This window comes from Propithecus coquereli, unplaced genomic scaffold, assembly GCF_000956105.1.
Source record: "Propithecus coquereli isolate 6110/MARCELLA unplaced genomic scaffold, Pcoq_1.0 Scaffold341, whole genome shotgun sequence".
Classification (NCBI taxonomy): domain Eukaryota; kingdom Metazoa; phylum Chordata; class Mammalia; order Primates; family Indriidae; genus Propithecus; species Propithecus coquereli.
In genome coordinates, this window is record NW_012149075.1 from 392778 (window position 1) to 419158 (window position 26381).

The following is a 26381-nucleotide window of genomic DNA, read 5'->3' on the forward strand; positions in this document are numbered from 1 at the left end:
TGAAAATCCCACATCCCAAGAAACCCTTCAGTCCAGAGCAAACAGGGACAGTTGGTCACCATATTCCGTGGCAATAGATGGTTCAGAGCCTTTTTGTTTTCCCCAGCTTACAGGTGGGGAGACAGGCGCAGGTGAGTGGCTGGCCCAGGATGTGGGAAGCCAGGGCTGGACCTGGGCCTGTCAGCTCCAACGTCCGTACTGTGTGTGGCTCCACCATCCCCCTCCCTATCTCCCCCAAACCCATCCCACAGGCCAGCGCTGGCCACCGTAGGCCTGGCAGCTAAAAGGGCAGGGTCTGCCACCACCCAACAATGAGGACAACAGCTGACATTTACCAAGCACCTACTGTGTGCCTGTGCAGGGACCTTCACCTCTAGCTACAAACATCATTTCATTTAACTGAATCTTAATACAACCCTACAAATTAATATGATATTAGCAAAAGCTAACATCCTATACCCACTCTGTACCAGACATTGTTCTAGGCATTTAAAATACACTAAACAGGCCGAGTGTGGTGGCTCATGCCTGTAATTCTAGCACGTTGGGAGGCCGAGGCAGAAGGATTGCTTGAGGTCAGGAGTTCCAGAGCAGCCTGAGCAAGAGGAAGACCCTGTCTCTACTAAAAACAGAAAAATTAATCACGCATGGTGGTGTGCACCTGTAGTCCCAGCTACTTGGGAGGCTGAGGCAGGAGGATCGCTTGAGCCCAGAATTTGAGGTTGCAGTGAGCTATGAAGATGCCACAGCACTCTACCTGGGGTGACAGAGCAAGACTCTATCTCCAAAAAAATAAAAAATACAAAATAAAATACACTAAACAATTTTACTCTCATTCAAAGTGTTATCCAAAGCCCTGTGGAAAGAAGTTATTCATCTCCATGTTGTAAGTGAGGAAACTAAGGCACACACAAGCTAAGTGACTCACATAAAGTCACAGGGCTAAGATTTGAACCCAGGCAGGCTGGCTCCAGAGCCCACGCTCTTAACCACTACACCACTGCGTCTCCTATTACTTTAGTAATAATAAGAAAGGATGTGTCTATAAAGGAGTTAGCACAGTGCCTGTAAATGTTTAATCAACACTCACTCTTTACTGTTATCTTTGCTTTTATTTATTTTTAGAGATAGTGTCTTACTCTGTCGCCCAGGCTGGAGTGCAGTGGCCTGATCATAGCTCACTGAAACCTTGAATGCCTGGGCCCAAGCGATCCTCCTGTCTCAGCCTTCCCAGTAGCCGCGACTATAAGTGTGTACCACCATGCCTGGCTAATCTTTCTATTTTTATTTTTGTACAGATGGGGTCTTGCTATGTTGCCCAGGCTGGTCTTGAACTCCTGGGCTCAAGCAAGCCTCCCGCCTTGGCCTTCCAAAGTGTTGGGATTATAGGTGTGAGACACCGTGCCTGGCCTATCTTTGCTTCTAAACAGCGGAATCCTTGAGAATGAGGGTCCTGCCTTATTTGTCATATATGTATTTCTCCCAGAGCAAGGATGGACACACAGTGGATGTCTGTTGACTGAATGCGTGACTACAGAGGAGGGAACTGAGGTCAGAGTGACTCGAAGGCCTGTCTGCGGTTGCCTAGCCAGAGGTGTGGGGCTGTGCTCTTCTTTATTCTGCCTGCCTGTGCCCAGCAAGCCCCTCAAATGGGTCCGTTTTGCTGAAAGGCCGGGATTGAGGGGTGGGGTAACTGGAAGCGGGGCTTGGAGGCAGAAGCCAGGAGCAGGCTTCTCGGGCCGGCCACAAGTACGCACCGTTGCCCCCGCTGCCTTCAAGGTGCCAGTCGGACTCTGCTGTGCCATGTCCAGAGCCTATGAGAAAAGGGGTGTCCAGTTGGTGGGCAGAGACCCCCGTGGGTACCATGTCCAGCCTCAGAGTGCCAAGAGGGAAGTGGAGTACCTTGCTGGCAGCGTGGGCCAGAGAACCCAGGGAGGCAGAGGCAGCGGGTGCCCTGGCAGGTGCCCCCGTGCAGACAGGGCTCACGGAGCTGGCAGGGGCTCTCCTCGTGCTCACAGAGGTCTCCTGCAGGCCAGGGTGGGGGCGAGTGGGTGGGTGGGCGTGGGCTGCTGACCACTCACGCCCCTCCCTGCTGGTGCCCCGGGCAGCTCCCCCACCTTTGAAGCCGTCTCGACACAGGCACTGGAACTCGTACTCGCCAGCGGGCATGCACGTGGCACCATGCTGGCAAGGCTGGCGCTCACAGGGGGAGCTGTCGTAGCACTGCCCGACGCCCTGGCTGCCCAGGAAGCTGTAGGTGAGGTCTAGCCGCTTGCCATTCACCGACACCTGTGGGCACAGGGACACTGGGGGACTAAAGGGGCACGGGAGGCAGAGGTCCAGGTGTACCAGCAGAGAGAGGTATGCAGCAGAGGACGCTGGGAGCCCACGCCAGCACCTGAGTGGCAGCACGGGATTCGAAGGGGGCGAGGGAGGCACCACAGAAAACGAGTGTCTGCCGTGTGCCAGGAACGTCCGTCCGTGCCGTCAGCCCTCAGTCCAACCCTTCAAAGTAGGTGCTTTCATCCCCATTTTACAGGGGAGGAAACCGAGGCTTGGAGGTGAAGCATCTGGGCCCCAGGCCCCGGGCTCCGGGCCAGCTGCAGGCGGAGGGCCCCATCTGCCCCCCTCCCGTCCACGTGCCCTCTGCAGGCTGCTCCTCACCTCGCCCACGCAGCCACGGAAGTGAGCGCTCACGTTGGTGGCCGGGGACAGTGGCACAGAGGGCTCCACGCCACCCAGGTAGAGGAGGGTATGCAGGTTGAGGCCCTGGCTCTTGCCGGGCGAGGAGCGCAGCACAGGGCGTCCCCCGTTCACCCGCAGGCTGCCGTCCTTGTTGAGGCGCTCGGCAGACACGTGGTGCCAGCGGCCCAGGGCCAGAGGCTCGGTGCTCCGCAGAACGGCCAGGCCTGGGGAGGACGCCAGGCAGAGTTGGGAACGTGGGGCTCCCTGCCCTGCCCACCACACGCACGGGGACTCCCTGCGGCCTTCGGCTATTCCGGATGAGGAGCCCAGGGCTGCCAGAGGTCTAGGGACTTGCCTGAGTCCCACACAGAGGGAGGAATGTGCGGAAAAGGGGGTCTGACTCCCGGGTTTATGCCTCCAATCCTCCCTGGGGCACAGAGAGCCAAGGAGGGCACAAAGCGTGGCATCCGGAGGCCCGGTGCTTACCTGACCCCAACTCGTAGCGGAACTCCAGGTGGCGGTCAGCCATCGCCAGGGACACGAAGTCCTCCACGGGCCCGCTCCGCCCCCCGCTGAACAGCAGGATGCCGTCAGGCGCCAGCGGCTTGAACTCCACGTCCAGGCGTAGCTCGTGGTGTGTGTTGGTGAGCGGCGGCAGCGCCAGGTAGGAGCCAGAGCCGGACAGGGAAGGGGTGGTCACCGTCACACCTGCAGCAGCCACAGCCCAGCCGGGGCAGTGGGGACACTGGAGTCCCAGGTGGGCACCCGCTACTCAGCCTTCCTCGGGGACCCCCGCCCACCTCGCTCTCCAGGCCCGAGGCTCAGGCCAGCTGGGCAGCAGCTGCAGCCGCAGGTGGGCCCCTGCCCTGGCAGACCAGGCTGGGAGGAGCTCCAGTAAGACAGGGGTCCTCTGTGGGGCCCCCTGTGTAAGGATTCAGGCTGGGCACAAGTGTGGCCGAGTGACTTTGAGGTCCTCTGGCTCAGGAATAATCTCACCATCCGTAGGGCCCCTCGTGGCCTCAGAGTGCCCTGCCCGGCTTCCCCAGCCATCACTGGGACCCTGGGGCTCTCAGGCCTGGCTCCACTCACCTTCCTCACACTTTATCCCAGAGCGGCCCAGGTGGCAGCGGCAGGTGTAGCCTCGACCATCCGGCCGGTTCACGCAGGTGGCGTCAGGCCCACAGGCCTCTGGGGGGCACATAGGTCAGTGAGGAGGACACTAAGGTGGCTCGGGAGGGGGTGGGGCCCTGACGCCAAGGCCCTGCCCATCACACCTGGGGGGCCTTGGCTGGTTAGGGCCTGGCCAGCCCAGGAGGCTGAGAGGAGGGGATGGATCAGGGCGCGGGTGGAGTCTGAGGCTGGGCAGGGGACGGCGGGGGGAGTGAACGAGTGACTGTGTGTGTCTGTGTGTTCTTGCAAGACCGTGCCTGGGCGGCAGCGAGGAGTGAGGAGTACCTGGGTGGCAGTGCAGGGCCTGCGAGTGCTCACAGCGGCTCCCGGCGAAGCCCGCTGGGCAGACGCACACGTAGCTGCTGCTCTCCGAGTCGTGGCACTGGCCCCCATTCTGCAAAGCAGCCCCCAGAAGTGAGGCCGAGAATACTCAGGCCTCCCATTCCCCCAGGGGCCAGCCAGGGCTGAGGGCAGCTGGGTGGTGTGTGTGGGTGTGAGATCACCTGGCAGGGCCGGTCCCGACAGGTGGGGCAGTGGGAGATGCCGTGCGCCGTGAGGTTGAGGTCATGGAAGACGATCTCCTCCCCCTGGATGCGCAGCTCCCGGACGCAGCCTGGGGTGGGCAGGTGGGTTGAGCGAGGGGCAGGGTGGTGGGGAGCCTGCCCACCCAGCCCAACCCTGGGGTACCCTCCCTGACTCCCGAGAGCTCTGCCCACCAGCAAGGTGAGGCTGGGCCCCGGCTGGAGGTGGGGGGTGTGGGGCGCACCTATGAAGCCACTGCTCAGCCCCGCCTTGGGGATGGCACCGTAGTCAGGGTAGCCGCCCAGGTAGAGCTCCTCATTCAGGTCCAGGCCCTGGAACTTGCCCTGGGGAGTGGGGAGGTCAGGAATGGCGACAGAGACTGAGCAGGGGCAGGACGGGGTGGGGGATGAGGCATAGGGTCGGGTCTCACCTGGGAGGTCCCGTTGACTGGGGCCAGGTTGCCCACAATCAGGGAGCCCTGGGTGAGGCTGCGCAGGAGGGTCACGGTGTGGAACTGGCCCAGGGCCAGTGGTGTGGGGTGGCGGATGGTGGCCATACCAGAGCCTGCATCGAACCTGCTCCATGGGGTGGGCCCGGGCAGGAGAGAATAGATGTGGGTTTGTAAGAAGGGGTGGGGCCCAGCTGGGCAGAGGGGCACCAGAGGAGGGATGTCACCACTTCCTGTATCCCCACCCAGGGATGCCCCAGGTCCTGTGCCTGCCTTGTCCTCCTCCCATGACCCGCCCCCCACTTGCCCCGTCCCTGGCCGGGTCTTCTCTGCCCACATCCTTTCCCTGGGAGCTATTTCAGAGCACCCATGGGGCTCCCATCACTCCGAGCTCCATCCAGGGCCCTGTGGCCTAGCACCTGGCCGCATATTCCTCTGAGCACACCTGTCTGAGATCACCTTGCTCCTTCCTTTTTTGTGGCTTGTCTTCCCCAACTAGAATATACCTTCCCACATGGGCTAGAACTTGATCTGTTTTGCTTATGCCTGTATCAGTGCCTGGCACATAGTAGGTGCTCAGCAAATAGCTGTTGAATGAAGGAATGAATGAAGGAAGGAAGGAATGAAAGAATCCTGGCCTGCAGCAGCCCCTCCCCCTGACCAGCACACTGTGCCTGCTCCAGCAGATAGCGTGGTCGCCAAGGGAAACGCCCACAGCTCCTCCTCCTCCAGGATCTCCTCTGTATAACTCGGTCGAGGGTGGTGTGGCCTGTGTCCAGTCCCCCTGTAAGGGGGAGGCCGGGGTCTCACCGGAACTCAGGTCTTCCGCCCACGAGGCCGAAGGAGATGAAGTCAGGCTGCCTGTTGGCCAGGCTGGTGGGGCTTCCTGGCATCCGCTTCTGCCCGTTGTACAGCAGCATCCCTGGGTGGGCACAGCCGTGTGAGGGGCTCCTGTCCAGCCCCGGCCCCCTGTCCACCCCACCCTGGGAATGCGCCACGCTCTTCAGCCTGTCCAGTCTCGGACGGCCATCCCTCCCTTGGCACGCCTGGCACAGCCAGGCCTTCTCACGACCTCGGGCTGGGCCCTGAACAGAAGGGCCGGACTGTGGACGTGCTTTGCACGCTCTGGGGGGTCACCCCAAGGCGGGAGGCAGGCGGAGACTCACCCGAGTAGAGGAGGAGGCCTGGACAGTGAAAGTCAGAGACCCAGAGAGACGAGAGAGAGAGAGAGAGAGAGAGAGAGAGAGGAGGAAGGGTGAGGGGGGAGGGAAAGGAGGGAGGAAGGCGTAGAGGCGGGCGAGGAAGGTGGGACGGGCGGCACCAGCGGCAGAGACGAGATATGGCAGAGGCGGGACCAGGAGCAGAGGCGTGAGACAGGGCCCAGGGCAGAGGCCCCGAGGCCTGGGGACCCCTGGACAGCGAGGGCTGAGGGAGCTGGGCGGGGCTGGGGTACAGCCAGGGCTCATGCCAGGATGGCGGTTACCCCGCGAGATCCCCCGCCCCAGGCAGGCTCCCCTCAAACGGACTCTCCTGCTCACCATCGGCTGAGTCGGGCCGGAAGGTGACCTTGATCTCAAACTTCCTGTAGGCGTCCTTGATGGTGGGCAACGGCAGGAAGGAGTGGGGCGTCTGCGTGAAGTAGGGCACCACCCGCTCTGCCGGCAGAGAGCACAGTTGGGGACGATGCCCGCCCGGGAGCGCAGGGAACTGCCAGTTCCTGGGGGCGTGGTCTTACCTGGCACCTGCAGATGGGCAAAGGCTTTGACCTTGCCCTGGCGGTTAGTGGCGGTGCAGACGTAGGTGCCCGCGTCCTGGGGCCGGACCGAGGGCAGCATCAGCATGTTGTTCTCCAGGCGGCTGTCGGGGGGCAGGTTGCCGTCCAGCTGTGAACACAGCAGCACTGAGGACTCGCAGTGGCCCTGACCCTGGCCCCACACCTCCACGGGGCCTGCCTCCCATCTCTGCCTCGGGCCCCTTCAAACACTGAGCATTGACGCTTTGCCAAGCCTGTGCCAGGGCCTGAGGACGCTGAGATGGTTTGGACCTGGTCCCGGCCGGCCCCCTGCCCAGCACTTACCTTGCTCCAGCTGATGTCGGGCGTCGGGTAGCCCGAGGCCATGCAGGGGAAGACGGCTGCAGAACCAGCAGGCACACGGACCTCCGGGGGCGTGGAGATCTGGGGCAAGGCTGAGAGGTGGGGAAGAGACACAGGCCATCAGCGTCATGACAGCTGCCATCCGTGTGCCCAGCCTGTGCTCATTTAATCCTCACACTACCCTTCGAAGGGACATACTACCTCCCATGTTACAGATGAAGACATTGTGGCTTAGAGGGGAGAAGTGGCTGCTCGTTCCTGGTGGCACAGATGGAACTGGGCAGAGGCAGGGTTCAGGGCCGGGTCTATTTGACTCTGCAGCCCTGAGACCTCTTCAACACACCAGGCAGAAAACTGTGCAGCCTTTGGAGACTGAGAATGGGGTACAAGGGCAGAATGTGCGAGTAGGTTTGGGAGCAAGTCATAGGCTTGGGGTAAATAGGAACCGCCTTAAAGAAAACAGTACTTGTGCCTGCCCTGCATCTGCTGTCCCCGTCTCTCTCTATTACGTCTGCTTTGCGTGTATGTTTCGTCTCTGCCACCAGGCTGGGCTACAGGTCTCCCCCGCCAGAGCAGGCACTCCCCGTAGGTGAGGACTACATTTCTTTTTCCCTCTTGATGCCCCATGGCATAGCTCCTTCCCTTAAGTTCCAGTCTGCCCTGGGGGACACTCATTTTCATCTCCTACTGCCACCACTTGTAATGAAACCCGCCCCTTAAAAACACACAACAGAAAATCCCCCAAGAGAGTGGAAAGGAAGAGGAAAGCAGGCAGGCAGGGGACGGCCACACGAGAAGCCCCTGCCCCACTCGCCGGGCCCCAGCAAAGGCCCCCGCCAGCCTTCACCTTGCACGAGCAGCAGCACGTGGGATTGGGTGGTGCCGGCGGCATTGGTGGCGGTGCAGCGGTACTGTCCCGCGTCGGCCAGCTCCACGTGGGCGATCCTGACAACGCCTCCGCTCTGCACGATGCCTGGCCGCAGGCGCCCTCCGACTTTGCTCCACGTCACCTGAGGCTTGGGGTCACCCAGTGCCAGGCACTCGAACTCCACGGCGTGGCCGACCACCACGGTCTGCACAGAGGTGCGGATGTTGATGAGCACCGAGGGCAGGGCTGGGGAGGAGGGAGGCAGAGGCCCAGTGAGATGAGACTCCCCAGGAAAGGCGCACACGGGAGCCCTACGCATTCATTCATTCATCATTCACTTTTTCATCCGTTCACCCACGAACACACTTGCTCTTTTGCCTGTGCATTCACTCACTCATGTGTCCGCTCATTCATTCTTCTCTAAATCGGTTTTTTTTTTTGAGACAGTCTCACTTTTTCCCTCCCTTGCAGTATTCTACGAGCATCCTTACTCTGTGCTAGACATAAACCAGATAAAATAGAATAATGCTCTTTATTCTTACACATCTAGGGGGCTTCCTGGGGAACATGGTCTGAGCCCAGTGTCCCTCTCCCCTTCTCATCTCTGTCCCCTGCTCTTGGCAGAGGCCTGAAGCCACCCTCCTACCTTGGACAACCAGCTGGGCGCTGGCCTGGGCCTGCCCCCAAGGTCCATGGGCCTGGCAAACATATGTCCCCTGGCAGCTCTGGTCCAAGTTCTGGATTCTATAAAGAAGACAGGGAGTAAAAACAATTGATGAGAATGCTTTGCAACTGGGTGGGAGTTAAAAGCCGACATAGATCGGCGCACAGTGTCAACTTCTAGTCTCCCAACAATCACATGAGGCAGGTGGGCAGGGTGGGGGTACCACACCCACTTCAGACAAAGACCTATGGACTAGAGCTCAAGACTGCACCATTACCAAGTAGCAGAGCTGAGCTCTGGGGTCATTTGTAGATACCTGGCCCCAGAGCCTGTTCTCTTTCCTCCAACAATAACGCAAATATGGGCCACTGTTTTACCAAGCACTGTGCAAGTGCTTTAGATTTCCTTTCAGTCTTATATAACCCATTGTACAGCTGAGAAAACGGAGGCTCAGAGAGGTAGAGTGACTTGTCCAAGGACACTGCTTCATGCCGGGCCCCTGGGGCAGGTATTCTAACTCAGCCCTACCGGGAGCCTCAGGCCGGGGTGCCCAAGTCCAGTCCCGCCCCTGTTCCACTCACCGAAGCACCCCATCCTGCACACTGTGGCCAGGAGGCAGCTGACCCCCTTCCTTGAACCAGCGGAGCTGGGTGCCCCGGTCGCTGGGCACGGCACAGTGGAACTCAACACTGGCCCCGATGCTCTTGGTCTCCAGCTGAGGTGTGACCTGCACGGTGGGTGTGGATCCTGCCGGGACGGCAGTGGAAGGGAGAGAGCCGGAGGGGCCTGCGGAGACATGTACGAGGTTCTGCAGGTACATGTGTGGGTGATGTCCCTGCTGCCCTCCCCAGAGTCCCAGGAAACCCCCATCTCAACATTCAAGTGACGTTCTTCTCCTGGTAGCCTCTCTAGCCAGGGAAAAGACCTCTCAGTGGCACATTCATCCGCTCACTCGTGCAGTCACTCAGCCAACATGCAAGGAGGCCTGTGGAGTGGGGGGCTCTGGTTCCTCAGCTTGTGGCTTTCGGGTGCGGAGGGCAGTCCACGACCGGAGCGGGAGGGGCTCAGACATTTTAAGGAAGGACAGCAAAGGCTGTTCTGGCTGCAGTCTAAGATAAGGAATCCAGGAGCCCGGCTGCGGCGAGGACGCCTGCAGGTGCAGGGCGGGTGGCAGGGTGGCTGCGGACGCGCATCGTTCCTGCTTGCTCAGGGCCTGTTGTGAGCCCCGGGACGGACACCCACGCACCTAACTCAGCCTATGTGGTCGGCAGGGTTCTCTCCATTTACAGATGAAGAAACAGAGGCTCAAAAAGGTTAAATGACGTGGCCAAGGTCGCACAGCCAGCAAGTGACCAAGCTGTGCTTTGAACCCGGGTCTAGCAGACTCCAGAGTCCAGGCTCTTGACCAATGAGCTACATCTGGCTTTGCATGATCGATGGAGGAGACCACGGAGATGCCGATGCTCCGGGCATGCTGGGCTGGGCGCTGCCTGTCACTCACTCGCTGTTGTCCCTGTCAAGCATTTACCCAGCCTGTCGTAGGCCCTGTGGCAGATTAGCCCAGGCCTGCTGACACGCCTGGGTCAAGGCCCTGTCCTGAGTGTCCTCGCCGTCTGGCAGGTGAGGCAGGCTGCCATTAATGTAAACACAATCGCTTCCTCTGGCAGTGCAAGGTCAGTGCCGAGGGAGGAAGCAGCCACGAGGGCCGGAAGAGCTGAGAACACGGCAATCGAGGGTCTTCCTGGAGGCGGCAAGCCTGCGGCAAGCCTTGGAGAAGGTGGGTGAGGAGGGCACTCAGGGTCGGGTAATGGAGGGAGGCCTTCGTACGCCAAGTGCGGGGCCCCCGGTACCCACGGCTGGGTCATCGAGGGCCTGCCCACCCTGAGCAGGGGCTGCGTACCTTGGACGAGCAGCTGGGCAAAGGCCTCAGCCAAGCCCACCTTGTTGGTGACCTGGCAGCGGTAGCGGCCTGAGTCCTCAGGGGCCACGTGCTCAAAGTGCAGCAGCTCATTCCTGGCCGTCGCCCTCCCGGGAAGGCTGCCACCCACGCGGCTCCACTGGAAGGTGAGCGGGTGTGTCCCATGAGCCAGGCACTGCAGCTGCACCGTCTCCCCTGCCTGCACCGAAGCGTGCTCTGGAACTGTGGTGGCGTAGGGTGGGCCTGCACGGGAAGGACACAGAGGTCGGGGGGCGGGGAAGGGCAGAGGTCAGCATGGCAGCAGGCAGTTGGACAAAGGACCAGGGAAGCTGGATGGTGAGCCCAGAGGACGGGGGATGAAGAGAGCGAAGGTGCCAGGAGGGGCGTGGGTGTCGGGCAAGGGCAGGCTCTGGGTCCCTGAGGTGCATGCGGCCTCAGGGTGGGTTCTGTCCAGAGTAGAGTCTGGTGGGGGGGCTCAGACCTCCATGCAGTGCACAGAGGGGAGCCCCCAAAGAGGGGCTGAGCGCCTTACTCTCCACGTGCAGGACGACGGTGGCCTCAGAGTGCCCGGTAGGGCTGGTGGCATTGCAGATGTACTGCCCCGAGTCCTGCTGGGCTACCCTCGGGATGACCAGTGTGTCACCTTCCAGCTGGTGCTGCCAGGGCAGTGGGGAGCGCAGCTTGGACCAGTGGATGGTGGGCGTGGGGCTGCCTGTGGAGGACAGTGGAAGGTGGCGGAGGTAGCTGGGCTGCCCCCCAGGGGCCAGCTGAGGGTGGCAGTGATGGGGAAGGGGCCTGGGTGATCCTGCCCCACTAAGTGGACACCTCAGCCATCACTGGGAGATGCTAGCAGCAAAGTCTGCCCTGCTCCCTATCCTTGGGCACGACATCACGTCCAGGTCTCATGTGTCTACACTTCAGGCCCCGGGGCACCCCTGCTCTGCCAGCCCTGGGTGCCAGCCCCTGACCACACCTGTGGCTGAGCAGCGCAGGGTGGCTGTGTGTCCAGCCTCCACGGTGAGCTCGGTTTCTTCCACCTCGGCCTGGGGGGCCCCTGGGGCCACGGTGCCCGTGTCCACGATCACCTCCACCCGCTTCTGTGCTGTGCCCAGCGCATTCTGAGCGAGGCACACGTAGGTGCCGGCGTCTGACGGTTCTGCTGATGAAATCTGGCAGAAAGAGGGGGTTGGTTACCTGGTTACCAAGTGGGGATGCGGACATTGGCCCCCACTCTGGCTTGGTTTCCCTCCCTTCCTGTGCCCTTCCCTTGGCTTCCAGCTCTCCCACCTGGCTGCCTGAGGGCTCAACGCAGGGCACCTCACGTGTCCATCTGTCCACGTGGCCATCATCCCGCCCATCCTTCGCCCATTCTTTCTTCCTTCTTCCCTCTTGTGTTCCATCCGCGCACCCCCAGCTGCCCTGCCACCACTGTCTCCCCGCACCCCTGCTCGAGGCTGGGCCCTGGCCTGCCCTCAGACCCAGAGGTGAAACGGCCTGGCCTCACCTGCAGCACCGTGTGGCTGTCCACGTGCCCATACGTCCGCTGCTCCAGCTTGGCAGGGGTGCCGATCCGGGTCCACCGGGCAGAGGAGCGGGGCTCCCCGGCGCTGACACACTCCAGGGTGACGGCCTTTCCCGCTTTCACCCGCACGGGGCCCTCGGGGAGCACAGACACCGTAGGGGGGCCTGCCCGGAGGAATGACACGTGCTGACACACGTGCAGCGCTGGCCACGTGCACCGGCACAACCCCCACCTCGGTAACTGCAGGGCGGTTGCCAGTGTCCCACTGCTCTGAGGCGGAAACTGAGGCTCAGAGGGGCAGAATGCCCAAGAGGCAGTCAGTGGTGGAGGCGGGATTTAAACCTGGAGGATGCGAGCTGAGACTCAGGAGCGCAGGGCCCCGGGGTTGATGCCCCCTCACCATGCACACTGAGGTTCACGACACTCTGGGCCACGCCGTAGGCATTGGAGGCCACGCAGCGGTAGGCGCCGTGGTTGCCGGGCCGGGCGCCCACGATGGTGATGATGGAGCCGTTGGGGCTGATGTGGACGTTGTCTGTGGGGTTGCGGGGAGGGGAGGGTGAGTGAGGTCAACCTGGTCCTTCTCTGGCCTTGGTGCTGCCAGCTGGTGTCCCTGCGCCCCAAGCACCTGGCCCCACTGGCCTGGGTGTGCCCAGCTCACGGAGTCACAGACGGCAGAAGATAAAACAGGCCTTGGGGACTCCTGGGTCCAGGCCCCTCACCATATGGATGTGGACACCGAGGCCCCGAGAGGGAAGGGCCTTCCCCTGGGTCACACGGTGAATTTGGTGCATCCCTGCCTGCTGCCCCGCCCTGGCACACCGTGGGGATGACCGTCCCCCACGCCTCCTCCAGCCACCCCCCCGCCTGGCTCACCCTCCAGCTCCTGGTTCCGTGCCTTCCACTCGAGGGTGATGGGGGCTGCGCCCTCGTGGATGAGGCACTTGAAGCTGGCGTCCTGTCCCTGCTGCACGGTGCTGCTGGGCGGGTCGATGGAGATGACAGGGCTCCGGAGGCCTGGGGGCGAGAGGGCAGAGGTCTGGGCTCAGCAGGGGGCCCTGCCTCAGCTCTGCCGTCCCTCCTCCCTCGCCGGGGCATCCGCCACGCTCACGGTAGGAAGAGCCTGCGCTGGGTGGGACGGTGACCGTGAAGGAGGCCTCCTGCGGAGGGCCTGAGCCGCCGGCCACGCGGCACACGTACTCTCCCGCGTCTGCCGGGGAGACGTGGTGGAGCCGCAGCTGGGAGCCGTGAGTCTGCCGGAGTGGGGAGGGGCAGCCGTCAGGCCGGAGCCCCAGGACAGGGAAAGTCCCCAAGCCTGGCTGTGCCAGTACCCAAGAGTTCTCCATGGGTCTTGGGTGCTCGGGGCTCCAGCTGGTGGGCATGGAGGAAGCCCCACTCACAGAAGCCGAGTTAGAAGTCCCACCCACTCACTCTACAGTGGGGAAACTGAGGCTCAAGAAGTGGCTCAGCAGCAGAGCCAGGAGCAAAGCCCAGGTCTCTCGACGTCCAGGCTGGTGAACTCTTCCCCTCAAAGTATTTTATCCCCTGTGATCCCCAAGTGGGCTGGAGTTTGCACGAGGTTTGGGTGCAGCTTGATTCCCTGCCTGCCCTGGAATCGGCCCCATGCCGGCCCCTGTACCTGGTGCCGGGCAGGGAGGCTGCCCCCGCGCTTGTGCCACGTGACCTGGGCGTGGGCCTGCCCGGGCACCACGCAGTTCAGATCCAGCGTCTGCCCTTCAGCCACGTGTGAAGAGGAGGCCTCGATGTGGATGGGCTGGGCCAGGCCTGGGGCTGTAGGCACAGCGGGTGGGTGAGAGGGGCCAGGCTCCCAGGGATGAAGGCAGGGACTGAAGGTGGTGGCACTGAGGCCGACCGGTCCTCCTGGAGCCACAGTGGCTTGACGGTGGGTGACAGGCTGTGCTCCATTCCCCTAAGAGCGTTCGCCTTTCCCCAGGGACTAGGGTACTAAGATGTCATCATGGGACCCAGGGCTGGTTGCAGGGAGGGACCAAAGAACGGCCAGAGACTGGAGCCACAGTGGCAGCTAGTCAGGCTTTGGCCATCGCCAGATTCGGGAACAGCCAGGTTGGCTCGATCCTCACCTGTAGAAAACCCCATCCCCAGGCAACAACAGGGGCCCTGCTGGGACAGCGGATTGGAGCGCGGCCAGGAGGGGCCCCCACGCCTAGGCCCTAGCATCGCCCTCTGCTCCTTGTCACTCACCAGGAATGGGACTTGGGCTGGAGGCCTCAATTGTGACCAGGACAGACGCCTCCAGGGTGCCCGAGCTTCCGGTCACTTGGCATAAGTACTCGCCAGAGTCGGCAGGGGACACCTGGTTCAGCCTCAGCAGGGGGCCGTGAACCTGGCCAAGGTGGGGGTGAGAATGCGAGGGTGGGTCGGGAGGCCGGTGGCCAAGGCCTTCAGATGCCCAAAGCCTCTGGTACCCCAGGACTGTCACCCACAGTCAAAGGCGACCCCCTCTGACATTAGACATTGCGGAGAATATATTTATTATGACATTTTCTCTGGTAGGCGGAAGTCAGATGTCTTAAGAGATGAGCTTTTCTATTTAGCACCAAGGTGCTGTGGGGCTGGTGGTGGCCCTGCTGTGCCCAGCCTGCTCTCGGCTTCCTGACTCCAGCAACCTCCTGCCACAATTCCCCCCAAACCCTGGCTGCTGGGGCCACTTCCCTTCAGGGCTGGGTTCAGACAGGACTGTGGGGCTGGGGAGGAGGGGTGCATCCTGCTTTCTCCAGCCCCTTACCTGATGCCGGGCGGGAAGGCTGCCTCCGCGCCTGTGCCACGTGACCTGGGCGTGGGCCTGCCCGGGCACCACGCACTTCAGATCCAGGGTCTGCCCTTCGGCTACTCGAGAGGAGGAGGTCTCGATGCGGATGGGTGGCGCTCCGCCTGCGGCTGGGGCATGGGGGAGGTCGGTGAGCTGGGACTCCTATCGCTGTGCCCCCAGCCCCTCCCCTGGGTGCCCAGATGTGCAGACCAGAGGCCATCTGGGGAGAAGCTTCTCTCCTTCCCCATTCTAGAGGCTTGGAGTGGCTCAGCTCGCCTGGGGGGTGGAGGCGCTTCATTACCCTGGCCCCACTCCCAGGCAACGGACCCACCATCTCCTGTTCCCACGTTCCCAGCACCACTGGGGCCAGGCCCTGCGGGCAGACACCTCCACACAGTTCACTAACGTTTGCCAGACTCGATAGTGTGTGGCTAAAAACCCAGACTCGGGCCAGATTGCCTGGGTTCAAATCCCAGCTCTGCCACTTCCTAGCCATGTGACTTTCGGGAAGTTACTTTACCTGTGCCTCAGTTTCCCCATTTGTAAAATGGAGAGAACAATCACACCTACCTTAAAGGGCGTGGGGAGGATGCAATGAATGGATATGTGTAATTATAACAGGCCTGGCACCGAGGAAGTGCTCAATCTTGCCCATCACTCAGCGACCTGAGCGCTGCTGTCGTGATTTCTGCCATAGAGCGTGCCCTGTGCTACTGATTACTGCGCGACTTCCTTTCCGTGGATTCACTTTAAAAAACCTTAAATCCTTAGCCCCATTATAGGTAATGATTTCTGTGAACTAAAGACAGGTCTGATGTGTTATGTCTTTCCCTAATCTACCACCACTACTGGTAAAGATGTTTATTGGGGTACAACCTAAAACCACCCTCCAGGACCCCCAGAGGTACAGTTCCAGGCTTTAGAGAGCTCCGTGAATTGTCTCTGTAATGAGATAGTTGGGGACGAGGGCTCTACTACCCCCTGCACAGATGGGGACAGTGACAAACAGAGGTGAAGTCCCTGTGCGACATCTCCGAGCGTGGACAGAGGAGCTGGCGCTCAGGCTGCAGAAGCCAGACTCCAAACCCTGTGCTCCCAGGCCCTCGAGAGGGGCGGGAACCACCCCACGTGACCTGGAGTCAGAGGGGCAGTTGTCTCCACGTGCCAAAAAGTGTTTCCTTCCACCCACTTTGTCTCTGGTCTCCCTCCCTTCTTCTCTCCGCCGGCCTCCCAGACCCACTGCAGGGACCCTCACCAGGGACGTGGACAGAGCTTGAGCCAGACGCCTCAATGGTGACCAGGACCGAGGCCTCTAGGGGGCCGGAGCTGCCCACCACACGGCACACATACTCGCCCGAGTCGGCTGGGGACACCTGGTGCAGCCGCAGCCGTGAGCCGTGGGCCTAGATGGGGACAGGACAGAGGAGCGGAGTGAGGTGCCACTCTGGAGTCTTGGAAGGCCTCTGACCCACACCCCACAAGGGCTCCCAGGCCTCGTTCCTGGGCAGAGCTAGCGAGGGCCACCACATCCAGTGGTCGCTCCCCCCATTTCCTGCCCCCCACATACCTGATGGTGACTGGGGAGGCTGCCCCCACGCTTGTGCCACGTGACCTGGGCGTGGGCCTGCCCGGGCACCACGCAGTTCAGATCCAGGGTCTGCCCTTCGGCCACCTGTGACGACGATGACTCGATTCTGATGGGCATGGCACCGCCAGAGACTGGGGCACAGAAGCAGCCAGTCAGGGCTTAGCCACAGTCAGGACTGGGGGCTGGGCTTGGAGGGACATTCAGCCGTAGGAACCCATCCCCCAGGGGAACAACAAGAGTTAACACTTATTAAGGGCTTACAGTATGCCGGGCATTGTTCTACGCACTTTATATGTTTTAACTCACTTAATCCTCACAAAACTCATAAACTTCCTGTGGTGACAGAAATGTTCTTTTATCTGCACTGGCCAAGACAGTGGCCACTAGCCGCACGTGGCTACCGGACACTGGAAATGTCAGAAACAGAATTTTAACATTTATTTAATTTCCATGGCCACAGGTGCCTCGTGGCCACTGCACGGGGAGCGCAGCCCTGTGAGGCCAGAATGGTCGAGATCGCAATGTCACTGGTGAGGAAACTGAGGCTGGGAAGGGGAAGTAACTCTCCAAGGCCCTCAGTGGTACAGGCAGGATAGGAACCTGGCGTCTTCCCACACGGCCCTTGCCCCGACCACCGCCCGGTCTGAGGACACTCAGAGCTCCTTCTTTCCGGGGCTCTGTCACCTGTCTCCTTCGCCACACTCACCAGAGGGGCTGCTGGCGCTGGGGGACACGGAGACCACGATGGAGGCCTCCAGGGCGTCGATGTTGTTGTTGGCCCGGCACACGTACTCGCCCGAGTCAGCCACAGACATTTGGTGCAACCGCAGGCGGGAGCCATGGGCCTGGGCGGGTGGGCAGGGATGGAGGGGAGAAGGAGTCGGGGGGCCCCGGGGTCACCAGCTGGCCCAGGCCTCCCCTGTCAGACCTGCCAAGGCTGCCTTCTGTCTACCCAGTCTGCAGGGGCTTCCAGGGCGTGAGAGAAGGAGCCCATGGGACTGTCCCCACACTCCCCATCCCAGGAGACCAGGGTCCCAGCCCTACAGCCACAGCTGCACGCCGTACCTGGTGTCGGGAGGGAAGGCTGCCCCCACGCTTGTACCACGTGATGATGGCCTGTGGCTGTCCGGCCACCACGCAGTTCAGATCCAAGGTCTGTCCTTCCACCACCGTGGGGGACGAGGACTCGATCCTGATTGGTCGGGTGATGCTGGGCACTGGGGATAGGCGGACGGCCCACACAGCCAGAGTCAGACATCAGTGACAGCTCCGAGGACCTCTCTGCCTCCCCCTGCAGCCGCTTGCCTGGACCCCTGCCCTCTGCGCTCTCACCATGGGAGGGGCCGCTGCCCTGGATGGTGACGATGAGAGAGGTCTCCTGGGAACCGGCACCATTACTGACGTGACACACGTACTCGCCTGAGTCCGCGGGAGTCACTTTAGGGATCCGCAGCCGGGAGCCCACGATCTGGAGGGAGCAGGTGTCGGTGGGTGGGGGCGGCACCGCCACGTCATGGCGCTGCTGCCACCCCCGGACTCTGGGCCCGTGGCCTTCCTGTGGCTCCTGGCAAGGCGTGTTGCCTGTCTCTGGGCAGGCGTGGACGGTGCCTCTGGTCTTTTGTCACCTCTCCAGAAAGCCTGCAAGGCCCTCCCCAGTGTGGACACGGCACCCCGCTGGGGCTCCTGCGGCCTGCGAGCTGCCCGAGGGCAGACGACTGTCTTATTCCATCCGGGATCTGTAGTGTCAGGCACAGGACTTGGCCTGGGGCAGCTTCTCAGGGAAACTCAGCGTCAGTGGATCCAACCGAGGTCCGTAGGACCTAGCTCCGTATCCTCAGCACCAGCACAGGGCCCACCCAGCAAGGCACTCAGTGTTTGTCGAATGACTGAATAAGCCCAGAACACAGTGCTGAGAGCCACCCCCACTTCCCATGAGGGCCGGTGTACCCTGCTTTTGCCCTTCCTGCCTACGGCTGCGTACCTGGTGCCGGCTGGGCAAGCTGCCTCCACGCTTGTACCAGGTGATGGTGTGGGGGGCCTGGCTGGCGACCACGCAGTTGAGGTCCAAGGTATGGCCGTTGGCCAGGGAAGCTGAGGAGGACTCGATACGGACGGGGTACACCACGCTCTGGGCTGGGGGGAGAGACGGAAGGCAGGTGTGGGAGCTGCTAGGGTGGAGTGGGCCCCCAGCAGCCTTCCTCCACTTGCAGGACCCCAAGACACTCACAGTGGGAGGTGCCCAGGCGCTGCTGAATGGTGACAAGGACTGACGTTTCCTGGGTGCCGGAGCTGCTGACCACACGGCACACATACTCCCCAGAGTCGGCTGGGGTCACCTGGAGTAGCCGCAGCCTTGAGCCGTGCACCTGGGAGGGGCAGGATCAGAGCTGGCACTAGGACTCCTGGCCAGGCTCCTGTTCCCTTTCCTGGTCCCCCACCCGGCCCAGCCAGCTCGAGCGTGACGGAAGATCTTCCAGGGAGAACCATCTTCTCCCTTCATTTCCCCTGCCCCGCGTCGGGACCGGGTCTAGCCTGCCACCTCGCCCATGCCAGGGACCACTGAGACTTGGCACCGGGGAAAAGTGGGGCACCAGTGTTCGCTGACGTGGTGCGGGTAGGTGAGGGGGGCAGCGTGGGCCCACTTGATGGATGAGGACACCGAGGGTCGGGGAATTGGGTGACTGGCCTAAGGTCTCACAGCAGGCAGGTGGCAGAGCAGTGTCTGGACTGAAATGTGCCCGAATCCAAAGCCTCAGCTCTGTACGCCACAGTCACACGGTCCTCCGGGCCTTCCTCAGCCCCCACCGCCTACCTGGTGCCGGGCAGGGAGGCTGCCCCCGCGCTTGTGCCACGTGACCTGGGCGTGGGCCTGCCCGGAAACGAGGCAGTTCAGATCCAGGGTCTGCCCTTCGGCCACGTGTGAGGAAGATGACTCGATCCGGACTGGGGGGGTGACCCCAAGTGCTGGGGACAGAGGGCAGAGGGTCAATCCCTGGCTACGAGATGGGAAGAGACGGGGCTACTGGTCTCATGGCAGGAGCAGTCAGAGGCGGGGCCCCTGACCCTGCCATTGCTGCCGTGGGGAGGCCCCACCCCCTGCCCTGGGCTGGGCCCAGCCCGACCCTGCCCCAGAGCTACTCACCAGGCACAGAGCCTGCAGGCTCGATGCTGACCAGGACAGAAGCCTCCAGGGGCGCAGAGCCGCCCACCACTCGGCACACATACTCGCCGGAGTCAGCAGGGGACACCTGGTGCAGTCTCAGCAGGGAGCCATGGGTCTGTCCAGAGTCGGGGGTGAGTCAGAGGGAGCCCCTGTAGGACCCCGGCACCTGCGGCCCTGCCTCACTCTGACCCCCGAGGCCTGCCCATCAGCTCTGGGTCAGTGGTGGGGAAGGGGCACTCTCGTCCCAGAAGTGGGGTGGTGAGCCGGGGGGGCCCTGGTGAATTGGGCACATACTCCTTCCACATTCCATCAATTCCAGACACACATCTCAGTGTCTCTGAAACCACAATGCACCTAGGATGAATAATCTTGCAATTATAAATAGCTTTTTTCATCCTCAGAGGTACATAAAATAATGGTGCATCTTGCAATCAGTGGTATCTTAAATTCTATAAAATACAGTAATAACAATAGCTAATGGTATTTTGGTAATATTGACAGCTTAGAGCACTTTCTATGAGCCTAACCTCTGAGTATTTTGCATGTATATTGATTAATATATTGTCTTTAAAACAATTCTATAAGGTAGGTACTATTGTTACCATTTTAGAGATGCTGAAACTATAGCACAGAGAGGTTAAGTAACTTGCCCAAGGTCACCAGCTAGTAAGTGTTGGAACCAGGATTCATAGCTGGGCTGGCTGGTCCTACATGCTGGGTTCTGACCACTGCGCTACACGCCTGTGCAGTGGGGTCCAAGGCCACCTCTGTCTCAGAGGAGCCTCCACTACCTAGGAGCCACCCCCTCCTCCATGGGCCGGTCTGTCCCCCAGTTCTGTACCTGGTGCCGGGCGGGGAGGCTGCCCCCACGCTTGTGCCACGAGACCTGGGCATGGGCCTGCCCGGGCACCACGCAGTTCAGATCTAGGGTCTGTCCTTCAGCCACGTGTGAGGACGAGGGCTCGATGCGGACGGGCTGGGTGCTGCCAGGGGCTGGCGGATATGACAGTGCCTGGTCACCCCAGTTCTCTGAGGTGGCCCCAGCCTGTCCTCTTTCTGCGTCCCAGCCCAGCCTGGCAGCCCCACTCACGGTAGGCGAAGTTGGCTCCCTGAGTCCTGGTTACTGTGACCCTGATGGAGGCCTCCACGCCGTTGCTGGCCCGGCAGACGTACTCCCCCGCATCGGCGGGCGAGGCCTGGAAGATGTACAGGCGGGAGCCGCGCACCTGGGCAGCAGTGGGCAGGGGCGTGAGAGAGGGGCTTCCTGGAGCCCAGCAGGTGCCCCCTGCACTGCCCCCCTGAGCTGGGAACTGCCAGTCCCCCAGCCCCCACAGCCCCTGGCCACGGCCCCTTCCCACGTTCCTAGCGCTGTGTACCTGGTGTCTGGCGGGGAGGCTGCCCCCGCGCTTGTACCACGTGACCTGGGCATGGGCCTGCCCTGCCACCACACAGCTCAGATCCAGGGTCTGCCCCTCGGCCACTGTGGAGGATGTAGACTCGATCCTGACAGCTGGGATGGGTCCCGGGGCTGTGGGGACAGGAGTGAGGGTAGTATGTGCTCCCCAGAACAGAAAGCAGGAGCCGTCCACCCTGGAGCCAGCGCAGCCTTGGGTTCCGAGGCCAGGCCCATGCTCTTGGGGGCTTGGTGGCCTGAGGCTTGATGTCCTCAGCTCAGCAATGGGCTGAGCCTTGTGGAGGGGAGTAAGGAAGCGAGGGTGACAAAGGTAGTAGGGGCTGGGAAAGAGGAAGAGGAGGCAGGAACAGACAGCGGAAGACTGATGTGGCCAAAGAGATGGGATGATGGTGTTGACTCAGACAGGTAGCATCTGCATGGACAGGGCCCCATGGCCAACTCCCGCCTGGGCCTCCTGCCCAGCACCAGCAACAGGAGTCCCTTGGACCTCACCGCCCTGGAGGGCTTGCTGCCCCCTCAGCTTGCCATGTCACTGGGAGTCACTCACCAGGGATGGAGCCAGCAGGCTCGATGGTGACTAGGACAGAAGTCTCCAGGTGCTCAGAGCCAATGACCACACGGCACACGTACTCGCCAGAGTCGGCAGGCGACACCTGGTGCAGCCTCAGCAGCGAGCCGTGGGTCTGCGCGCAGACGGGGTGGGTTGGGAGGTGCTCAGAGCAGCCCCATCCAACCCCCTCCCCCCCAGCATGCTGGCCCTGGGGCGGCCGTACCTGGTGCCGGGCGGGGAGGCTCCCCCCGCGTCTGTGCCATGTGACTTGGGCATGGGCCTGCCCGGGCACCACGCAGTTCAGATCCAGGGTCTGCCCTTCAGCCACGTGTGAGGAGGAGGGCTCGATGCGGATGGGCTGGGTGCTGCCGGGAGCTGGGGCACAGGGGGGTGCTCAGAGCCTGGGCTCTTGAGTCCAGCCTGCAGCCCTGGGGCAGACAGCCTGGGATGCGACCAGGCCCTAGCTTGGGAGGGCTGATAGGTGGCCTTTCTGGGTTTGGAACCACACTCTTTTGCCTCAATGTGGCCACTGGAATGTGCCTTCTTCTGTCCCCCACCTCTAACTGGGAGCTGGAGACCCATTTGCCCACCCACGACTTCTCGATGACGAGCCCCTGTGGCCTGCAGGGAACTAGAGACCTTTACCGCCCAGGCTGGGCCCAAGGATGCAGACAGCAGTGAGACAACTCCCTTCTGCAGTGTCCGCCACGTGTTTACAAGTGGTTTCCACTGACACCATCTCATTTAAACCACACCATCACCAAGCAGGTGGCTGGCACTGTCCCATTTCACAGATGGGGAATCTGAGGCTCCCGAAGGTAACAAGAGGTTCAAGGCTGATAAAGGGCAGAGTGAGGGTTTGAACCCAGATCAGCCGGACTCCCAGCTCCGTGTTCGGCCTGGACTTGCTGCTGCTTCCTGATGAATGTGGAAACACTACCCTCACACCGGCGCCAGGTAAGTCCCACCAGCCGTGTCCCAGCTTCAGTCCCTTTATCTCCCTGAGCCAGCAGGGAGGGTCAAAGCCTGCCTGGAACGCACCTTCCCTGGGAGGAGAGGGGACATCCTGGGCACAGCCCCTGCCCAGCCCCACCTGGCTCCTCACCTGGGGTGTGGCTGGGGCCCGAATGGGTGCCGCGGAGGACAGAGACGACGATGGAGGCCTCCTTGGGGCCTGACCCGTTCTCCACCCGGCACACGTACTCTCCAGAGTCGGCCGGTGAAACCTGGGGGAGCCGCAGCCGGGAGCCGTGGACCTGGGCCAGGGCAGCAGAGGTATATGAGAACAGGGACGGGTCTGTAGTCACCACTCCCTCTGAGCCTCAGAGATTCATTCAGCAAACCTTGGGGGCTCTGCTGGGAGCTGGGGAGTGCGGGGCAGGGTGCGGCCTCCCCGGGCGTGGGCCCACCCCAGCCAGAGCCCCGCTCCCCAGGCGCCCTGCTGCAAGCTCAGGGACCCTCCTACCTGGGCGTGGGCGGGCAGCCTGCCCCCTCGCCTGTACCAGGTGACCTGGGTGTGGGCCGACCCTGCCACCACACAGTTGAGGTCGAGCGTCTGCCCTTCAGTCACGGAAGGCGACGAGGACTCAATCCTGACTGGCGGTGTGCTGGCGCCTGAGGCTGGGGGAGAGCAGTGTGAGCAGGTCTCGGGGGGAGCCCTGGCAGGCCCCCCACTCCCTCAGCTCCCAGAGGGCCCGCACCTGCGTGGACGACCACTTGGATCCGGGCCTGGGCGGTGCCCGCGGGGCTGGTGGCCACGCAGAGGTAGAAGCCGGCGTCGGCGGTGGTGATGGCTGGGATGAGCAGCGTGGCGATGTCCGTGCGCTCGGACCGCGCCTGCCATGGGGCAGGAAGGGTCAGCCACCCAAGAGGCAGCCTGGCAGGGCCACCGGCGAGGGGGCGGACGGGGCATAAGAGGGAGAGGCAGGCACAGAGCCGGTATCAGCACCCAGGGGGGCAAAACCAGGCAGCAAAGAGGACGCCAGAGGCTGCCTGCAGGGCTGTGTGGCTGAGCAGGCCGCCATCGTGGACGTGAAGGCGGCAGAGAGGACAGGCGGCGCTGGGGCAGGGAGTACGGGGTGCGGGGGGAGGGCAGCCAGCGCTGTGGCCTGGGTGGGCCAGGTCCGCTCACCTGCGGGGGCAGGCTGCCGCCTTCCTTCCTCCAGGTGATGGTGGCGCTGGGCACGCCTGCGGCCCTGCAGTACAGCCTGACCGTGCTGCCCTCCTGCACCTCGGTCTTCTCTGGGCTCACCTGGACCCTGGGCCCGCTGCCCCCTGCGACAGAGCCCATTGAGAACACTGCTCTGCGCAGCCGCCAGGCTCCCGGCCCCCACCCTCAGCCCAGCCCTCTCACCGTGCACGTGGAGCACAGCCCTGGCCACCTGCTGCCCGGCGCTGCTGTGGGCGCGGCACAGGTACTGGCCCTGGTCCGAGGGCTCGGCGGCTGGCAGGCGCAGGATGCCGCCGTGGATTTGTGCCTTCTGAGGGAGCTGGCCGCCAGGGCCGCCTGACAAGGAGACGCGGTGTCAGTACCCACCAGCATGGGCGTCGCCCTGGTGCCTATAACTCCGCAGCCTAGAGTCCTGCCCCTGCCCTCCCACACCAGGACAGCCAGGCCCTGAATGTCACTCCTGCCACGGCCTCACCTGTCCACTCGAGCGTGGGCGTGGGGTTCCCGGTGGCGCTGCAGCGGAACTCGGCCAGCTGCCCGGGCTGCACTGTGAGCTGCGGCGGGTGGATGGAGACCACAGGGGCAGACGAGCTGCCTGAGGCTGACGAGGAGGAGGAAGAACATGCGTCAGGGTGGGGAGTGTTGTCTGACTCATGCCAATGGCCTCCTTGCCGGCTTTCCGCTTCCAGGTTAGCCCCCCATGGCTGTCTGTGCACACGGCAGCCAGAGGGAGCTTCGAAAACATCAATGGGGTCTTGCTCCTTCCCTGCTTAAGACCTGTCCATGGCTTCCTGTTGCTTTTAGCATAAAACCCAGACTCCCTGTTCTCATCCACTCATACCGCGTGCTCTCGCTTCTGCCCGCGTCTTCAAGTTCCTCACCAGCCCTCCTTCCTCACCAGCCCTAGCCACGTTGGTGCCATTGCTCCTCAAACAGGGCAAAACGTTCCTGCCTCAGGGCTTTTGCACGTGCTGCTCCCCCCCCCAGCACTCTCTTCTAGTTCCCTAAGGGCACAACAGGTATCTTTCCTTCAGTCCCAGCTGAGATGTCACCTCCTCAGAGAGGCCCTCCCTGACCACCCATCTAGTGCGGCCCCTCCCCCCACCTCGTTTCCTGCTTTCTCATCATCCTGTTTATCCCTAGCCTGGCACTCATCACAGGTGTGATTATCTTCTTTTTTTTCTTTTTTTGAGACGGAGTCTCGCTCTGTTGCCCGGGCTAGAGTGCCGTGGCTTCAGCCTAGTTCACAGCAACCTACAACTCCTGGGCCCAAGCAATCCTCCCGCCTCGGCCTCCGAGAGTGCTAGGATTACAGGCATGAGCCACCGCACCCAGCCCATGTGTAATTATCTTGGTTTGTTCATTTGTTCCCATGGCTATGGTCTCCCCAGCTAGAACATATACTTCAGGAGGGCCAAGATCCTTTATGTCCTTCTCTCCTCTGCCTCTTCAGAGCCTGCCCAGGACCAGGCACACAGTAGGTGCTCAGAAATGATCAGCTGCGTGAAGAAAGGGTGCACTAGTCCTGGTGGGCATGGGGGAGCAAGCTGGGGGTGGGAGGGTCAGGTGTAGATGGGAGGTGTACCCTGCACGTGCAGTGTGGCCGTGCCCTGGTCCATGGCGAACATGTTGGAGCCGGTGCACACGTAGGTGCCCGCGTCACTCGGCTGCACGTTGCGGATGGTCAGGATGCCGTTGAAATCCATGGCTCGAGTGGGCAGTTTCCCGTTGTGCAGGCGGGTCCACACCAGGGTGTAGGCCGGAGACTGCAGGGCAAGGGGAAGGGGTGAGGGTCATGGGTGGGCTCAGACCCCAGAAGACAGACCCTCCCCATCCCTACTCTCTGCCCTGTGCACCTTGCTCTTGGCTGTGCAGATGAAGGTGACGTCGGCCCCAGGGCGCACGCTCTGGCTCCGCTGCTCCTCCACCGTCACTGTGATGGGCTTGCTTGGAGCCTCTGTGGGGCGGGAAGCCCCCCAGTGAGCTGGCGCTGGCTGGGGCCCTGTCCCGCGGCCACTTTCTCTTTCCCCATCACCCCTTCTGGGCGTCACTGCCTTCCTGGTCCAGCTTCGCTGCCCATCCACCCCTGGCGCCTGCCTCCCCATGCTGGCTGGACCCCGCCCTGCCCGTTCTCCCTGCTGGCACCCGCGGCCAGCGGGATGTGGTTCGGGAACATCACGTACAAATGCACTTGGCTCCAGTTCACGATCACAGACCACAAACGAGCTCCTAACACTTCACACTTCACTTAGCTCCAAGTGGGTCTCCCCGTCTGGTTTGAGTTTCTATCCTCCCAAATAACTATTTCACACCTCCTCCCGTCTCCTCCAGCCTCCCAGCCACTGCCACAGCTGGTGGCTTCAACTCACTCTTGGCGAGAGTCAGGAGTTTTCCCGTCTTCCCGCCTCCCTCCTTCCTGGTCCCTGAAGGATGGGACCCTCCTGCCCCCTCAGTCCCACCCCTGCACCTTCTGAGTGCTGGACCCCTCCCCAGGACTTCTTCCCTTGCCCCTCCATGGGTTCGTTTCGCTCCACAGACAAATGTGTTCTAGAATCTCCCACTTCTGAAATTCCCCCGGACCCCATGCTCTCCCAGCCACCGCCCCCTTGCCTGGCCTCCCCTCAGAGCCAAGACTCTTGCAACGGTTGTCTACACTGGCTGCCCTCCCTTCCCTTCCATTCCCTGCCCCACTCCAATCTGGTTTCTACCCCTTCTCTCCACTGAAAAACACTCATGTCCAAGCATGACCTCCTCCGCCTCCTCTGCCCTCCCCTGCGAGGCTGGAAGCCTTTCCCTCCCGACTCCCCGGGTGC

At 62.0% G+C, this 26381-nt stretch overlaps 1 protein-coding gene across 1 annotated transcript in view; it reads right to left on the reverse strand.

The window, feature by feature from the left end:
- HSPG2 (heparan sulfate proteoglycan 2) overlaps window positions 1-26381 on the reverse strand; it is a 68096-nt gene that overhangs the window by 3114 nt on the left and 38601 nt on the right. Inside the window, exons 44-92 of the mRNA XM_012650860.1 lie at window positions 25425-25525; window positions 25154-25334; window positions 24044-24169; window positions 23752-23904; window positions 23530-23672; window positions 23099-23234; window positions 22864-23018; window positions 22504-22654; window positions 21622-21773; window positions 21396-21531; window positions 20811-20962; window positions 20525-20660; window positions 20276-20427; window positions 19414-19549; window positions 19084-19235; window positions 18499-18637; window positions 18253-18404; window positions 17604-17739; window positions 17337-17488; window positions 16978-17116; window positions 16251-16402; window positions 15939-16086; window positions 14660-14811; window positions 14116-14257; window positions 13532-13683; window positions 13004-13145; window positions 12769-12909; window positions 12293-12427; window positions 11875-12056; window positions 11344-11539; window positions 10903-11082; window positions 10353-10613; window positions 9034-9238; window positions 8435-8532; window positions 7768-8034; window positions 6903-7012; window positions 6561-6708; window positions 6364-6480; window positions 5636-5747; window positions 4808-4952; window positions 4622-4721; window positions 4359-4468; window positions 4141-4249; window positions 3775-3873; window positions 3172-3393; window positions 2665-2909; window positions 2118-2289; window positions 1903-2025; window positions 1758-1814 (exon numbers count right to left, since the gene is read on the reverse strand). Coding sequence (XP_012506314.1) covers window positions 1758-1814; window positions 1903-2025; window positions 2118-2289; window positions 2665-2909; window positions 3172-3393; window positions 3775-3873; window positions 4141-4249; window positions 4359-4468; window positions 4622-4721; window positions 4808-4952; window positions 5636-5747; window positions 6364-6480; window positions 6561-6708; window positions 6903-7012; window positions 7768-8034; window positions 8435-8532; window positions 9034-9238; window positions 10353-10613; window positions 10903-11082; window positions 11344-11539; window positions 11875-12056; window positions 12293-12427; window positions 12769-12909; window positions 13004-13145; window positions 13532-13683; window positions 14116-14257; window positions 14660-14811; window positions 15939-16086; window positions 16251-16402; window positions 16978-17116; window positions 17337-17488; window positions 17604-17739; window positions 18253-18404; window positions 18499-18637; window positions 19084-19235; window positions 19414-19549; window positions 20276-20427; window positions 20525-20660; window positions 20811-20962; window positions 21396-21531; window positions 21622-21773; window positions 22504-22654; window positions 22864-23018; window positions 23099-23234; window positions 23530-23672; window positions 23752-23904; window positions 24044-24169; window positions 25154-25334; window positions 25425-25525 — 7302 coding nt within the window. The remainder of the gene's footprint in view (window positions 1-1757; window positions 1815-1902; window positions 2026-2117; window positions 2290-2664; window positions 2910-3171; window positions 3394-3774; window positions 3874-4140; window positions 4250-4358; window positions 4469-4621; window positions 4722-4807; window positions 4953-5635; window positions 5748-6363; window positions 6481-6560; window positions 6709-6902; window positions 7013-7767; window positions 8035-8434; window positions 8533-9033; window positions 9239-10352; window positions 10614-10902; window positions 11083-11343; window positions 11540-11874; window positions 12057-12292; window positions 12428-12768; window positions 12910-13003; window positions 13146-13531; window positions 13684-14115; window positions 14258-14659; window positions 14812-15938; window positions 16087-16250; window positions 16403-16977; window positions 17117-17336; window positions 17489-17603; window positions 17740-18252; window positions 18405-18498; window positions 18638-19083; window positions 19236-19413; window positions 19550-20275; window positions 20428-20524; window positions 20661-20810; window positions 20963-21395; window positions 21532-21621; window positions 21774-22503; window positions 22655-22863; window positions 23019-23098; window positions 23235-23529; window positions 23673-23751; window positions 23905-24043; window positions 24170-25153; window positions 25335-25424; window positions 25526-26381) is intronic.